Source organism: Poecile atricapillus, chromosome 2 (genome assembly GCF_030490865.1).
Source record: "Poecile atricapillus isolate bPoeAtr1 chromosome 2, bPoeAtr1.hap1, whole genome shotgun sequence".
NCBI classification, from domain to species: domain Eukaryota; kingdom Metazoa; phylum Chordata; class Aves; order Passeriformes; family Paridae; genus Poecile; species Poecile atricapillus.
Genome location: NC_081250.1, coordinates 151,757,055 through 151,774,090, shown reverse-complemented (window position 1 = coordinate 151,774,090; position 17,036 = coordinate 151,757,055). Strand labels below are relative to the sequence as shown.

General features: G+C 46.9%; 1 protein-coding gene across 1 annotated transcript in view; it reads right to left on the bottom strand.

The window, feature by feature from the left end:
* The window catches only part of ADGRB1 (adhesion G protein-coupled receptor B1), a 117,511-nt gene that overhangs the window by 28,070 nt on the left and 72,405 nt on the right, over positions 1–17,036 (bottom strand). Inside the window, exons 7-8 of the mRNA XM_058831879.1 lie at positions 14,975–15,041; positions 11,231–11,316 (exon numbers count right to left, since the gene is read on the bottom strand). Of these exons, the coding sequence (XP_058687862.1) occupies positions 11,231–11,316; positions 14,975–15,041 (153 nt within the window). The remainder of the gene's footprint in view (positions 1–11,230; positions 11,317–14,974; positions 15,042–17,036) is intronic.

The following is a 17,036-nucleotide window of genomic DNA, read 5'->3' as shown; positions in this document are numbered from 1 at the left end:
GAGTGTTGTCCAGATTTTAAGGATACTCGCAGAGCAAATCCCCTGTAACTCAATGCCCACATAACCGAGATGGGAAACCTGTAACTAGAAAAGAGTGGAAACTCTGCTTGCTCTTCCCATTCACAGACAAAAAAGAAACACCTGCTGTGATTTCTATTTTCCTCTAAAAGATGATTTTACACCCAGCAGCTGCAATATAAGTAATAAAATTAAGGGAACAGGAAATAAAATGCCTTGAAATTTCCCTGAGCACCTGGTCTGGTGGAAAGTGTTCGTAGTGGGGGGTTTGGAATGAGATGAACTTTAGGGTCCCTCCCAACCCAAACAAATCTGTGATGATTTTATGACACGAGACAGGCAGGTGATGAGGCAGCTGTGACCAGACTGCTTCATTATTCACCTTTAATTAGGTAAAGTGTTCTCTCAGAGTCCAATAAGGACTTGCAGGATCCAGGTATTATCCCCAGGTAATGATAGGATTTCAAATTCCTTCAAGCATGAGGATAACACTCTCCTGAGGAACAGTCTCCTTCCTAGACCAGCCACGCATGGAAGCAATGACTCACATTAATATTAGAACTACAATACAGGCAGAAAATTTGACATCCATGACTCCCTAGAAAGGATATTGAGCCAAGAAAAACGGCAGAACTCTTAAATGGGAGATTTGACATGTGAATTCTTAAGGATTTAAGAGGAATGATGATGATAAGGGTCACGAGGAACTCCTGATATTGGGTCTTGGGTGGGGTGCCTGGAAAAATACACTGTGCCAGGCTTTTAGTCTTGGGCCAATCTCTTCCTCTTGGTCAGAGCCTGAAAATCCAAATTTCCAATGAGCTGCCAGGCAAGAATTCATAAAATCATGGAATGGTTTGGGTTGGAAGGGACCTTAAAGATCATTTCGTTTCAACCCTCTGCCATGGGCAGGGACACCTTCCACTAGACCAGGGTGCTCACAGCTCTGTCCAACCTGGCCTTGGACACTTTCAGGGATGGGGCATCATCCATCCATCCATCTGCCATCAGCCATCCATCCATCCATCCATCCATCCGCCCATCCATCATCCATCCATCATCCATCCATCCATCCATCCATCCATCCATCCATCCATCATCCATCCATCCATCCATCATCCATCCATCCATCCATCCATCATCCATCCATCCATCATCCATCCATCCATCCATCCATCCATCCATCATCCATCCATCCATCCATCCATCATCCATCCATCCATCCATCCATCCATCCATCATCCATCCATCCATCCATCATCCATCCATCATCCATCATCCATCCATCCATCATCCATCCATCCATCATCCATCCATCCATCCATCCATCCATCCATCCATCCATCCATCATCCATCCATCCATCATCCATCCATCCATCATCCATCATCCATCCATCCATCCATCCATCCATCCATCCATCCATCCATCCATCCATCATCCATCCATCCATCCATCCATCATCCATCCATCATCCATCCATCCATCCATCATCCATCCATCATCCATCCATCATCCATCCATCCATCATCCATCCATCCATCCATCATCCATCCATCCATCCATCCATCCATCATCCATCATCCATCCATCCATCATCCATCCATCCATCCATCCATCATCCATCATCCATCCATCCATCCATCCATCCATCATCCATCCATCCATCCATCCATCCATCATCCATCATCCATCCATCCATCATCCATCCATCCATCCATCCATCCATCATCCATCATCCATCCATCCATCATCCATCCATCCATCCATCCATCCATCCATCCATCCATCATCCATCCATCCATCCATCCATCCATCATCCATCCATCCATCCATCCATCATCCATCCATCCATCCATCCATCCATCCATCCATCCATCCATCCATCATCCATCATCCATCCATCATCCATCATCCATCCATCCATCCATCCATCCATCCATCCATCCATCCATCCATCCATCCATCCATCCATCCATCATCCATCCATCCATCATCCATCCATCCATCATCCATCATCCATCCATCCATCCATCCATCCATCCATCCATCCATCCATCCATCCATCCATCCATCCATCCCTCCATCCATCCCTCAGCACTCCCTGGTATCTGCAGTGGATTCCCTCGTTCACAGCAAGTACCAAGAAAAGCCAAGCCCCTGAGACACATTTTGCATCTCAGATAAAATAATTTTCACAGGTAGCAAAGACAAATTAATCAGAAGGCAACATTCTGCAGCCTGAGGGTGCCCTACAGGCAGTGATAAACGGGAGGAAATGTGGGAACAGAGGTCCTCCAATGGCAAAACCTGCCCAGGATCTTCTTCATCACAGCCTAAAGAGAAGGATTCGTTTAACCCACACCTGTCAAGTCCAGCTAACACCTAACAGGTCACAGAAATCCAAATATTTCCATTTATTATTCCCCAGGTCAAGAAATCGCATCATTTCCAATACTTATTTTTCCACTTGTGCCACTTTTCCTCCCATCAGTTCACCCTATTTTCCCTCCTTTACACATCCCCTTCTCTGACCACAAAGATTTCCAAAAGCCAAGAAAAACCGTCTAAAGGATCTATTTCTCACTCCATGCTTTCCTAGAAATAAACCTCTGGAACCTACGGGAGGGAAGCTGGGGAGGCGATGAGCAACAAGGCCGGAACACCCTTGATGTGCTCTGCAATAAAAAATTATGGCTCATTCCAGGGCAGGGAGGAGCCAGGAATCCTCATGGCACTTAATCCACATTTCAAGACTCCAAAACTGAACATCAAAGCTGCTGCAAAGTCTGGGAGGAGGGAGCCCAGCAGAAGGGTGGAAGTGGCATGAAGCATAATCAGAGTTTTGCCTTTTTGGCAACCTCATTTATAAGAAATTTGGAGGAGGAAAACCAGGAATTGTTCAGCTGCAGGATGAAGTGGACCACAAGGGGAAATGAGTGAACTTATTTGTATATTCCTCAGTGTTCCCTTATCAAGGATAAGAGCATGGGACACTTGAGGACAAACAACAAAATTGATACTGGAAACTGTCATCTGAGGTACCCAGTCTGCTGGGAAACCAAACACTAAAAAATCCTTCTACAAGAGCCCTCCAATTTCTATCAATCCACTTAAATTACAGAAGCAGGATGAATAGGAGATCTGGCTTTCATATCTTTTTTTTTCTCCTGATTTGGAGATGAATCAGAATTTGTGATTTATCGCAGACCAATGTCAGACACTATTGGAGAGGGACTTGAGACTGTTTTAACTTTTAAAATTAATTTACTATGAACAGAAAGCCTCTCCTATTTAAGAGTTTAATTTATTAATAGTGAATCTTCTGCTGGTTTAACATTGCTCTGCAGTTACAGGAATCCAAAAAGCAGTGAGCTGCTCATTCCAGACGTGTGGTACACACGTCTGGACCGATTCCATCTCACCATCTCAGCTGGGCACTGCTGCAAAAGGTGAGTAAACGACCTTAGCAATGAAAAATAAATCGAATTTTGTTCAGTTCTTCATTTCACTGAGAAAACCATAGAATCATAAAATGGTTTGGGTTAGAAGGGGCCTTAAAGAACATGTCATTCCAACCCCCTGCCACGAGCAGGGACACCTTCCAGGTGTTCTTGGGCTGATTTTCTTTTATCTTTCTACATTTTGAGATCTGACATTTCGGCTGCCTCTTTTAGTTCATACTAATTAAAGGTAGGAATTTTCAAACTGCAAATGATCTGAGACTGTTTCCCTCACACGTTTTGCATGTACTAATTTAGACATCAAAACCAAAGTGTAGCATCACTTGGATGTGATACAGATAATAAAACTGCCAAAAGGGAAGGAAGAAATACAAACCATCCCTCATTGCTCTCTCTCTAACCTTAACCTTTGGGAAAAAAAAAAGCCAACCACATAAATAACAACTATTTCTCCAGCAGAACAAAGCTTTGTCATTATTATTATTATTTTTTTAAAGCTAACTCCAACGGCATCTAAGAAGAGATTTAACAACATTTGACTTTTGCAACTCAGAGCTATGAAACACTTTAAGATTTTGAGAATTAATTCCAAGTGCTTTCAGGGGTCCAAAAGAGGGAGTCAACACCTATCAAATCAGACCTGCAGGGCTACGAGGTATTCAACACAACTTCAGCATTTCATAAGAGGAGAAAAAAAACACTCAGAAGTGATTCACCAACTCACTTAAACCACACTCAGTGCTCTGAAGCCTCTGAGGAAAACACTCAAGCAGGTGCTCAAGTGGCTGACAAAGCTGGGTTTTGGAGTCCCTGTCTAGCACCAGAATTACTGGGAATCACAGCTTTAAATCTGGAACTCCAAGAACGGGGCATTAAACAAATTAAACAAATTAAACATGGCTTGCAACGAATGCAGAGTCCCTTTGTCTTCCATGGGCTGCTCACATGCTTAAATCTTAAATCTAGGCATGTCAAAAAGCGCTTTTCAGGATCCAGCCCATCAGGGGTGTTGCAGGAGCCCTGCTCTACTCATGGCCCAGAGAATGAGGTTGGGGAGAGCTGGGGGATGTTGGGGAGGTGGGCAGGGAGATGGGAAGAGAAAACAAACACGGGCTGGTGAGTGCAGGGAAATGGAAGAGGGAAATAAAAAAGGAACTGAAAAGCGAAAATCAAAACCAAAACACAAATGAAAAAAAGAAAGTGGAAAGAAATAAAAGAAAGAAAAGAAGGAAAGAGAGAAGGAAAGGAGGGAGGGAGGGAGGGAGGGCGGGCGGGAGGGAGGGAGGGAGGGAGGGAGGGAGGGAAGTGGCGGAAGGAAGGAAGGAAGGAAGGAAGGAAGTGGCGGAAGGAAGGAAGGAAGGAAGTGGCGGAAGGAAGGAAGGAAGGAAGGAAGGAAGGAAGTGGCGGAAGGAAGGAAGGAAGGAAGGAAGGAAGGAAGGAAGGAAGGAAGGAAGGAAGGAAGGAAGGAAGGAAGGAAGGAAGGAAGGAAGGAAGTGGCGGAAGGAAGGAAGGAAGGAAGGAAGGAAGGAAGGAAGGAAGGAAGGAAGGAAGGAAGGAAGGAAGGAAGGAAGGAAGGAAGGAAGGAAGGAAGGAAGGAAGGAAGGAAGGAAGGAAGGAAGGAAGGAAGGAAGGAAGGAAGGAAGGAAGGAAGGAAGGAAGGAAGGAAGGAAGGAAGGGAGGGAGGGAGGGAGGGAGGGAGGGAGGGAGGGAGGAAGGAAGGGAGGAAGGGAGGAAGGGAGGAAGGGAGGAAGGGAGGAAGGGAGGGAGGGAGGGAGGGAGGGAGGAAGGGAGGGAGGAAGGGAGGAAGGGAGGAAGGAAGGGAGGAAGGAGGGAAGGAGGGAAGGAAGGAAGGAGGGAAGGAGGGAAAAGAAAGAAAGAAAGAAAGAAAAGAAGTTGAAATTAGAGGAACTAACATGGCGTTACTGGTGGCTGTGGCCGAAACTTCAGCAGAAGAAACTACTCCACACTTGGAACATTTGAGCGTCATGCCGTAAAGGGGCACTGCCATCTGACTGCAATTAAAACCAAAAGACTGAAACAAAACAAAACACTTCGCTCATGAGCACAAACGTCGAAAGGAAAGGGAAAGAGAAGCCAAAAAGGAAGGAAGGAGAAAAGGGAACCAACCAACCATACCCAGTTTGGGAAGGGAAATGAAAGACAAGCAGGAATTAAAAGTCTCATCTGTACCACTCCAGATGCGGGGAACGGGGGGAAATGGACAACTCAGAGACTTGTTGGTGCTGCTGGAGAGGGTGGAACTGTGTTGGTGAAAGTCTTGCCAGATTTGGGGTGTCCCTCTGGCACCCTTGGATGAGAGACCAGCACTGGTCTCCCAGTCTCCACCTCCTTCTTTTTGTATGAGTTTTTTGTTTGGTTTGTGTTGTTGTTCTTTTTGTTTGGTGGTTTTTTTTTTAGGGTTTTTTTTTTTGTTCATTAGGGGTCTTTTTTTTTGTTTGTTTGTTTGTTTTTTGTTTTTTTTTTTGAGAAATTGCTCTTTTCCCTCCTGGCCTTTTTGCTCCAAAACAAAAAAGGTGGCAGGGTTGTGCAGTAGAAGGCAAGAAGTAGGGCTGTGGGGGCTGTGCCTGCTTATCTTCTGTCCTAAAGCAATGCCAGGGATAAGTCACTTGTTTTCTCTGACTGGGAGCTGGTGAGACCAGGACAGAGGCCACTCTTTGGTTGCTTCATCCCTGATGAAGGATGGGACTCTTTTATGTCCCAAAGTTAATCCTGAGCTTGGGTGTTTTCTCAGACCCCCAGCCTGCCCTGAAAAGAATCCAACTGGCTGACGGCCTCTGAGATATTCCTTCTCCCAGATCCTGTTCTGGAGCTGAAAACATCTTTGGGATGGATCCTGACAATTATTCCCACCTGCTGATCCAGCTTTTTCTGGATGGGACCAACCACAGAAACAGCCCACAGAGGGCTGCTGGTATGAGGGGATCTGCTAAAGCACATCCTTGGATTTTTAGCAGCTGAAGTGTGGGAACCCCGCCCCAGTTCAGCTCTTTAGGAGCCCAGAAGCCACATTAGCTTGGCAGTGGCCCCGTTTCTTCCCAGAATTTAGTGGTTGTGTGCTCTCCCTGGTCTGCACAGATCCACAGCCACGTCAGATCTGGCTTGGAAAACGGGAAGGAGTCTGCAAAACATCCCCCAGACCTCCCTGCTGTGCCTGGCATCAGAGAAGACATGAAACCACTGCCAGAGCCAGCAGGAATGTCATCCCTGGGGGGTGGTGGGGACACTGCTGAGGGAGGTTTGCCCCAACCAGGAGGGGTTTTACGGCCCTGCCCTGCCTGAAAGAGAGATCAGACGCCTCCACAGAGCATTTCTTAGCTTTGGTGGCTCTCTGTTCAGTCTCACTGCAAAAAGACATCCTGGTGAGCACCAACACAGCAGCAGCAGTGGGCCCATGGCCCCCTTTCAAGTGGCTATTGATTGGTCTTTTCATTAATTACAGAGATATAAGTCATCGTTCCCGTCCAGAATAATGACTAAGGCATCCCACAGAAGCTTTTAGACACAGAGCAAATCAGCTCCTGTGTCCACAGATAAATATCTTCCAGGAAGGATGGTGTAAATCCTGTGAGGACAATGGTTGAACCAAATATAAAGCGGGTCTGGAGAGGCATTAGGTGCACGACCCTTAAAAAAAAATAATAAAATTACAGCTTATCCCCAAATCTATAAGCCACAAAGAACAGATAAGCAGAGAGACAGAGAGAGGCAGAGATAGGCAGCAAAAAGAAAAAAAGTAGATTGACTTGAGGAATTTGATGGGAAACTGTACCAGAAAAAACATGAATGACACTGAATCACAGAGAACTGGCCAAAAGACCACTGTAAACACACAACTGTAGCTGCTGTTGGGTGTGTTTATGCAGAAAGTTGCAAGCAGTGGGCACAGATGTGGGTACATTTATCTCCTAGTTCCTTCTGGTTGGGGGCATGAGGTTGTTAATATATTGAATTTCCGTAGCAGGTTTAGATTGGTGCCTGTGCATATGAAAGGGCAGCTAATTAAATAATCACAGTGAATAATGCCTTCATTTAATTTAGCTTTTTCTGCTTCTTCCTAAACATCCACTAACAGCTGATGGGCTCATCTGGGGTGTTCACTGTTTGCTGCCTTTTATTGAGCAGCACTTTCCACCATCCACAGACCAAAGAGCAGGAGCACTGCTTCCAACAGGAACCATTCCCAGAGGAAGGGCAATCCCAATCCCTTCCTGTCTTAGTGGAGTTATTTCCTTCCTAATCACTCTCTCCTCCCTGTGCTCTGGCCACCCAGCTCTGTTCCACCCCAGCAGGACACTTGCACAGAGATTATTTCACACAAGGCTTTGGGCCAAACTCTTCTTGGGTGGTTTCTGTGATCAGCAGAGATAAAAGAAGAGGTTCTCTAAGTGGGGATGAAGCTCCTCTCTCTCCCCAGGAGTGGCAGAGGAAGCCCAGAGAGATTAAACTCAGCCTAAATTAGCCCTGGTGAAAATCCCTTATGGTCTCCTTCTTCCTCCCTGCCTGTGTGAGCACACAAATGCTTCTGGAATAAACGCTGGCTGAACACATTTAAAACTCATTTTAAAGGCTCTTGACATTAAAACATTCATTTTTTTGTAGCAATCCCTTCAGGAGAGCTCAAACACTGGTGGTGGAGTTGGCCACCAGCAGAGACTGGGATGGTTTTCTCCATTTCCAGAAAGGTTTTGGAGCAGCTGTGTCCTTTCTCCAGCTCTCCAGGTATTCACACCCCCTTCTTTACAGCCTGGCTTTGTGATCCACCTATAAAATCACTGCCATTAGAAAGTCTGCATTTTCTGACAGATGTGACAACAGTAATCACAGCTATTTCCACTGCTAAGTACAGGGCAGAATTCTTGTGTCTCAGGTATTATTTCATGAGAACTGTTGGCACTGGTGAATTTGTGTCAACCAATCTGTGGAATGTGTGCTGGGCTCCTCTTAATATCCAACAGCTCTTTTTTTTTTTTTTTTTTCCCTCAACTTTTGGGGATATTTTTTCTTTTTCACCCTTTTAAAAAATTGTTTTTGCAACACTGAACCATACTTCTTGCCTCTGCTAAAGGAAACACAACGTTTCTTTAGACCATCTCCTCAGGTCCAAACACCTCCAAGGCCGTTACTCGTTCTGATTTTCTTCAGATCTACCTTCCAACACGGTTCCCAAGCCCAGGCCAGAAGCAGAGAACTAAAGGGAAAGGGGCACCAGGGCTCTCAAAAGTGCTCCCACACTCTCAGCAGGGGCACTTGGGAAGGGAGAACAAAACCATTGAGCACAGAGAAGGCTTAAAAGTGCTGCACACACACACACGGACACGAAAGAAGGGGGGGAAAAAAAGAGAAAAGAAAGAAAAAAAAACAAAGAACATCAGAAAAATGACTTTTTGTTTGTTTTTTGTTCTGTTGCCTCGCAGGTTTTGTTTTTAAAGCCCAGCTCTGAGTGTGATCAATAACCAGCTGCTGTGTATTAAATAAGGTCACTCTGTGTGCAGTTTGGATTAGGGAGGGAGGGACTGAGAGGCAGCAACTCTCTGCTTTGCTAATCCAATAAACCATTTATTGCAGCGCTGACTTTCAAGTGCAATTACCCTGCTCCAGACCCTGCCTTGCAGCCCGGGTGTTCTCCTGAGTTCTCTCTTTGTCAAGAAGGCATCAGCCAGAATGAAGCACTCGCTTGTGAGCAGCTGCTCGAAGCAACGCACCAAGGTCACTTCTTTGCGTATTTTTCAACCCAGAAGCAGCTGTTATCTCTGATCATCCAAATCTCCTCTGGTTTTATGGCCATGGCACTGCCCAGGCACCAAAATTCCCCTTTGCTGCACCCAGGGACCCCAAGGCTTGGCCATGTCAACACTGCTGATAAACCACGAGTTTAAACAGGTCCCTGGCATTTCTTCCAGAATCGTTAAGGTTGGAAAAGAACTCCAAGATTGGGTCCAACCTTTGACCAAACCCCTCCATGGCCACTAAACTCCATCACAAAGTGCCAGGTCCGCTTGTTTTTGGAGCATTTCCAGGGATGGTGACTGCACCACATCCTCAGGCAGCCTGTTCCAAAGCCTGGTCATCCTTTCAGGGATGAAATTCTTCCAATTATCCAGCCTGGACCTCCCTGGTGCAGCTTGAGGCCATTTCCCTTTGTCCTGGGAGCAGATCCTGGCCCTCACCTCACCACACCACTCCCTATTTCAGGGAGCTGCAGAGAGTGATGAGGTCTCACCTGAGCCTCCTCTTCTCCAGGCTGAGCCTCCCCAGATGTCTCAGCTGCTCCTGGTGTTCCAGACCCTTCCCCAGCTCTGTTCCCTTCTCTGGACACCTTCCAGCCCTTCAAGGTCTTTCCTGGAGTGAGTGGCCCAAAACTGAACAGGGGATTTGAGGTGCTGGATAAGAATTTGCCTCTACCCTGGGTTTTGCCTCCACCACTCCATTAAAAACCACTTTCACCCCAGCTGGTCCATAGTGCAGTGCCAGGAGTACTGAACCTCATCCACAATATCCACCCCTGCCCTCTGAGACTCAGTGGAGACCCTTTCTCCCTCCACTTTTACAGACAGGATATATCCATGTGTCCTGTGCTTTCTCCACCGGACTCCAAAGGTTTCAAACTCTGCCTCCATGCAGAGGTACCAGAACGAGCTCTTGCTCTCCTCATCTCTTTGTAAACAACTTCCTCCTTCCAGAATGCAGCTGTTACCCACAGTGATAAATCAAATTCCTGCAGTGAACAACTGGGAGCAGAGATCCCTGCCTTTCCCAGCAGCAGGTAAAGGACAGAGCTCCTCTGTCTGCAACAGCAAGCCAAGGAAGGCAGAGGAAAACAACATCAGCCAGGCTGATCTGGGCATCTGATGAGAGCCAGAGTGTCAGCCTGCCATTTCTGTCCCTTGCTCAGAGCACAGCATGGCTCAAGGATAAAATCAGAGCAGGCTGCAGGCTTGTTCCTAGAAATGGAGAGGAGAGGGGCCCTCATCCTGCTGGGGGTGTTGGCAATGGAAAAACAGCCACTGACAAAATTTCGGGAGTAACCCAAGAGAGAGCCCTGCCTGGGAGCTGCTCCCCCAGCCAAACCCCTGGGAGACACCAGGGTAGGGAGAAATGTGGACTCAGCTCTTGAATTTATACTCCAGAGGAAACCAGGCAATACAAATCCTCTGGACTGAGGGATGGAGGCTGTGGAGAAGATAAAGAACCTCAGGGGGCAGCAGGATTTTCTCTCGCAGCAGAGGTTCTGCACTCACCTGTCTTACTGCATCCATCTGCTGCTCTGCTCTCTGCCAGACCTCCAGGATCCATTCCCTTCCATCACACACCTCTGCTGTCCCTGAGACACCTCTGAGACACCTGCCAGCCTTCAGACACGACCCCCCTGTCACCCAGCCCATGCCACACTCAGCAGTTCTGAGTCTCTCTGCTGTCTCTAGGAGTTAGTGACCACTTTGCTCTCCCTCATTTCTGGGAGGATGCATCAGCCTGGCCTGAAGCCATTTTAACAAAGAGATGAACTTTTATCCTTCCTCCACAGCAACACAGGGCTGCTTCTTGGATTTTTGTGTCCTGCTGCACTGAATGACAGGGCAAAGACATTAAATCAAGTGTTTTTTTTCCATTCATTTTGTTTAAATCTGTTCCTGCTTTTTGTTTGCATCCGCTGCCTGGTTATTGATCACAACCTTGGGTATTTTTGGTTTTTATTTTCACTCTTTACTTAGATGTATTGATAAGGCATACCCTGCCCGTTCCTTCAGTTTCTTATCTGTTATTCCATCTTTGGATACAAGTTTGTTAAAAACCAGAATGCCAATAACCATGTTCACCTGTCAAAAGAGAAACAACACACAAGTTTTGTTCTCAAGCCGGTCAGGTCAAACTCGGTAACACTGAAGGGTTTCCTCCCAAATCCAGGTCCCACTTCTGCAGGCCACCACCCCTCCTGTGCCCTGTCCCCACCTGTCCCACCTCCCCTGGCCGTGCATCAGTGAGTCCAGGACAGCAGAATGCAGCTGGCAGCAGATCAAAGAGGTTGGAGAATCAAAAAGATTGGAAAAGACCCCCAAGATCATCAAGTCCAACCCTCAACCAGGTCTCCATGAGGCAGGAGAGACTGGGAAATTCTCAGATTGTTGCAGGGCTGTTTGAACCCCAGCATTGCTTGAGGTCCAGCAAGGCAAACTCCAGTCATGGCAACAATTTTTTTGGCTAATCCAAATGACTGTGGGCAGTACAGAGAAGAGCAGTGGGTTGACATTGGCTGCTTCCCAAAGAACCTTCTGGAGTCAGCGCTGCCCCAGTAGCAGCATTAAGAGAACACAGACAACGTGTCACAGTTCCTTCCTGGTGAATCAGCACTGCTGCTCTCGAAATAAGAGGTGGAAGGGCACTGGAGCAAGCAGAAACATCATCTGCTCTGGTGGGATGTCTTGGGAGATACTGCAGATGGCACAGCAGAGAGAATTCCCCCCAAAAATCAGTGTGCAATACAATTCCATGCAGTCTGTTTTCCTCAGGGCGAGAGCAGGCATGTCTGTGTCCATCAGATACAAAAATCCACAGTGAAATAAGGGCTGGGAAGAGCTGAGATCCTGCAGAGTGACCCCAAACTCCTTCCTGTGCCTTCCCAACTGCATCCACTGCTGCCAGCTGCATCTGCTTTACAAACCCCATCTGCACCTCCTCAACATGTTAGTGACACACCAACCCCAGCCCCTGCGTGGAGGCACGGCACTGATGGTGGAAAAAGGTGACATTCTCCTGGTTCTGCTGTCAGTGGAACGGCTGGTGGTGGCAGAAACTTGTGGTTGATGCTGTTTTGCATGTGGGGCTTGCAGGGAAACGTTTCAAGGCCAAATTCAGAGATAAATTCATGTGACTTTATGTGTTGGTGAGTTTAAGAGATCCTAGGAGCAGCCCGACCCAAAGGAAAGAACCAAACCTCTAATTGCCTAAATCATCCTCAAAACAACCATCAGTCCTTCTGCTGGTTCCACCAGCTCACTGATGTGGAGCCCACAGCTGGGAATCCATGGAAAATCTCGTAAATTGTGATTATTTTTGTTTGCATCAGCTGCTGGGTCAGTGGGCAGCTGAGACCATTTCTGGAGTTCACCATAGTGTTGATTTAGGGACACAGCGCTGGCAAGGCAGGCACAGTGACACTGCCAAGGATCAGCAGGAAATCAAAGCCTGGTTATGAGCCTGGAAAGAGAGGGAGCACTTTGAAATCACTGATCCCTCACTGTGGAGGAGCTGATGAGTGCAAGAAAGGCTTTTCCTTAAGGTGCAGCCAGGACGGAGGAAAGGTGGGGCTGAAGTGTGGCTGGATCACTCCTGGCCAAAGTGTGCATCCTCATTCCTAAGGAGCAGGGGAGACAACGAAGAGCAGTTCTGCACTGGTATAAATCAGTCAGTCAATCAATCAATCAATCAATCAATCAATCAATCCAGTACACTGATCACCATGATCAGCATCCTGCTCTGATCCTCGCTCCACTTCTTAGGAAAGAAATCGGGGATACAAGACGGATATTTATCCAGGAATGTGCAGAGCAGCTTTACTCCATTGTCTCTGGGATAACATCCAGGAGGCAAAGCCTCAAGTCAGAGGTTTCTGGAGACAACCACCACCTGACCACTGATGACCCTGTCCTGATTTCATTCCACGAGCCTCCCCCTGCCTTCAGCCTGCGCACAACCATCACCAGGCTGCTCCACGTGAGCTGGGCAAGCAAAACTGCTTCCAACAGCTCTGTGTTTAAGGTAGATCAGGATTTTTAAGAATAAAGGTCAAACCTTTATCCTCAAAACCTGCAGCTGTTTGGTGTCAGTGGCCTGAGTTATGAACATTGCTGAAGCTGCAGGCCAACCACCTTCAGAGTATTATCAATTTTTTGAGCTCACCTGTTTGCAGGTTCCCATTTATAAAAAGGCTTTCCATGCTTCTCCTTCCCCAAGCTCTTTGGTGTCTCTACCAGGGCAATATTCATTTGTCCCTTTGGCCAGGAGTGAGTCAGGGAGTCTAAATGAGGTGTGTGGCTTCTCTCTTGGTGGTGATCAGGGCCAGACACCCCCAGAGATGATTCACCACTTCCAAATACCAGCTGCAGGAACCACCATTTGCATGTGCTGACCCCCCTGCGAGGACATCTCATTTCCTCAGCTTTTTGGTGAGGGAAAACTGAGCTGGCAAACAGAAGCAGGCTCCTGTGTTTCCCTCACACTTTGAAAGTGCGAACGAAAAAGAGAAAGATCACTTCCCTTGCTGCTGGCACAACAAAAGCGAGGTGGTTTGAGGCAGCAGAGTGACTCTGGGCACTACCAAAGCTTCCTCCCTCCGAATCACTGTGTCACAACCCCGCATGAAAGACCTCAACTCAAACCAGTTTTGATTTCTTGCAGAGGAGGGGCCACTGCTGGCTTTTCTCTTTGTCACCGTGATGAAACGATGGCACCAAGGTGGTTTGATGTGCAGTGACAGCGCTGAGAATAGAGGCAGCCCGAGCTTTTGTGGAGTTATTCTCCTGTAAGCTCCTGCTGCGGGGCATTTCATCCCCCAGGCACTGCACGAAACAAAAGCCTGAACTGAAAAAGGAATTGTGAGTGTCAACAACCCCATTCCTGCAGGACTCTCCAGGGCTCTGGAGCCTCAGAGGGCATGAAGCTCCTCCACTGGATAAAACAGTGGGCTGGAGAGAAACTGCAGAAAGATGTGGGGGCTCAAATGTGGCTTTAAACCCATGGGAAACTGCAGCAGGAGGGATTTCCTGGAGGAACAGCAGTTCTCAGATTCTTTCAGCCCTGAGGTTTCTCATGGCTTCAGCAGCAGGGAAGGAATGTCACCTCGAGTGACACCTTAAACTCAAATAATGGTTGGTGTTGGGGCTGTGTTGAAGCCAGGGGTGATGGGACAGAACTGACTCCTCATGAAGGAGCTGGAGTTTGGGAATGACCACTTTAACCCTGCCATCTCTTTGAATTCAAAGCAAACATGAAATTTTTAGGGTCGTTAGGGACCTCCCCAGCACTGATTTGAAGATTTCAGTTTCAACTGCAAACAGGGAAATCTGCTCACATGCACTGGCCTGGGATGGACCAGGAATAAAAGCTGGCTGTGAGGGCACAGCCTGGTCTGAAAACCACCAGGAACAGCAATTTCTGAAGGAGTCAGTGTCAGAGTTTTCCACCATCTTCCTGCATTTCCACCCAGACAGAGCAAAACCAAGGTAAAACATTAATCAGATGTTAGGGGGCTCCTGTGAGGACAGAGGTGGAAGGCTGAGAGCTGAGGAATATTGCATTTCAGAATCCACCCCATAACAAATTGTTGGCTTTGCTCGCTATTCCTGAAGGAGGAAGCTCTTCAAAACACAAGTGGGAATAAAGAGGGGCATTCTTGGGTTGAAAGAACAAGGGAATTGGTGTAAGATACAGAGGAGAAAAAAATAAAAAATAAAAAATGTTTCAGACAAGCTTAAATACCAAAACGACAGCAGCCGCCGGTCCCACGAAGGCATAGAGGAGTCCTCCCTCTAATGACAGCCAGCAGCTGGAAAATGAAGAGAGAAGATAAAGTCACCCAGTGGCAAATGTCCCCAACAGGCACATGCTGGCTTCTTCCCTTTGCCTGCAGAGCTCAGCCTGGGAGGTGACACCCCATGGCAAAAAATAATAATAAAAAAAAATCTCTTTAAATCAAGCAAGTTTTGCTTCCCCTTTCTCCAGAACTTGCATAAAGGCTCCTCTGCCTGGGGACCTGCCCAGGAGGATGGCATTTGACAGGGGAATTCATGCAAAATTAAGGAGAGTGCTCTGTTTCAGACCAGGTCCTGGAAGCAGCTGCAGCATTTTGCTGGCAAGATGATGCTCTTGTCCTACTTATGTGGGAGAAAGAGTGGAAAGAGTGGAAATTGTCCCCTGTTCATTTGCTGACCCCTGTGTTTTCCAGGGGTTCAGGACATCTCTTCCCTCCCTTTGAGATTGCCTCCATGGGGAAATTTAACAACACAGCAGCAAGGTGGGGATTCACAGCATTCCCTGAGTGGAATTTCTTAAGGAATGAGCTGAATGTGAGGTGTGTGGTGCCTTTTCTGGAGAGCAGTTTGTTCCTTTTCCCTCACACCACACAGGACATCTCCCTTCTGCACTGACCAGACGTGGAATTTGGGCTCCTGAAATGCCTGGTGCCTTCTCAAACTGAGGGAACTCTCATTGGAGAGCTCCTGGTTGTGGAAGTGCCCAAGGCCAGGCTGGACAGGGCTTGGAGCAGCCTGGGATAGTGGGAGGTGTCCCTGCCCATGGCAGGGAGTTGGAATGAGATCACCTTGAAGGTCCCTTCCAACCCAAACCATTCTCTGATTGTTTTTCAGGTTTGACTGTGAAGTCAGGAAGGAAACAATTTTTCTTTTTTCCCTGTGAAAGGATGAGCAGAGCACCTGTGAAATCTCCATTCTTGGAGACACTCAAAAGCCACCTGGGCACAGCCCTGGGGCAGCCACCTCCAGGAGACCCTGCTTGAGCAGGGTTGGACCAAAAAAACCTGAGGCTCTGCGACAGCCACGAACATCCTCAGCAGCACTGGAGATGAATTCCCTTTTTTTTATATTTTCTTTTTTTTTCTTTTTTTTTTTCTTTTTTTTCTTGTGGGGAATCCAGCAGTTCAGGGCATGGACACACAAATTAAGTGCTCCAGGGCAGGAAAGGATGGGAATTTACACTGCATCAGCAGCCCCTGGGAAAGTTTGCACGCTTTAACAGGGCAGAACCCTGGAGAAAATGTGGGATGGAGTAATCCTGTTTCAGCAGAAAATGACCGTGCACTCACCACAGGAGAAGAGCAGGAAACCACAATTGAGAGGGAACTTTCTCCAAGCTCTTAACTCAGCTCACCCTGCAGTAATTCGCCTGCCGTGCCCTCAGCAAGATGCTCTCATCCTGCATCAGGAGCAAACTGATGCTCCCAGGAAACAAAACAAAGTCTTCCTGGAAATGTTTTAGCTTTGTTGATCAGCCTCATATTTTTTTTTAATTTTTTAAAATTAAATCTCAGTTAATTTTAAATTAAATTTTATGTTTAATTAATTAAAATTTTTAGGTTTTAATTTTAAAATGTTAATTTCTTTTTTGCCCCAAAAAACAAGGAACATTTCTGAAAAGGCACCCCAAAAAAAGGGAAGTATTTCAAACTGAGAATTAAAAGCAGGATATTCTGGTTTTCTCCAAGGTCTGAATCTTGTTTATGTCTAAATTAAACCTGTAATGTGCTAACTTAATCAATTCTGATTTCTTCCTGATAGCAAGTTGCTCTGTCACAAGCTGTCTGAGCAGCTGTAATGTTAAAATGAATAATCAGCTGAGGAGGGAGGGAGTAAAAATGAAGCTCTGGAGCTCTGTAATGACTGGAGGTCTCCCTAAATGCAAGAGGATGGCTGCCAAATCCCAGTCCTTGTCCAAACCTTTTTATCCAACGCTCTCATCCTCATCTTTCAGGTGTTTTTTCTCAGTGTCTCTTCCAGCTGGTGGCTCAGATGAAGGAACGTGACAG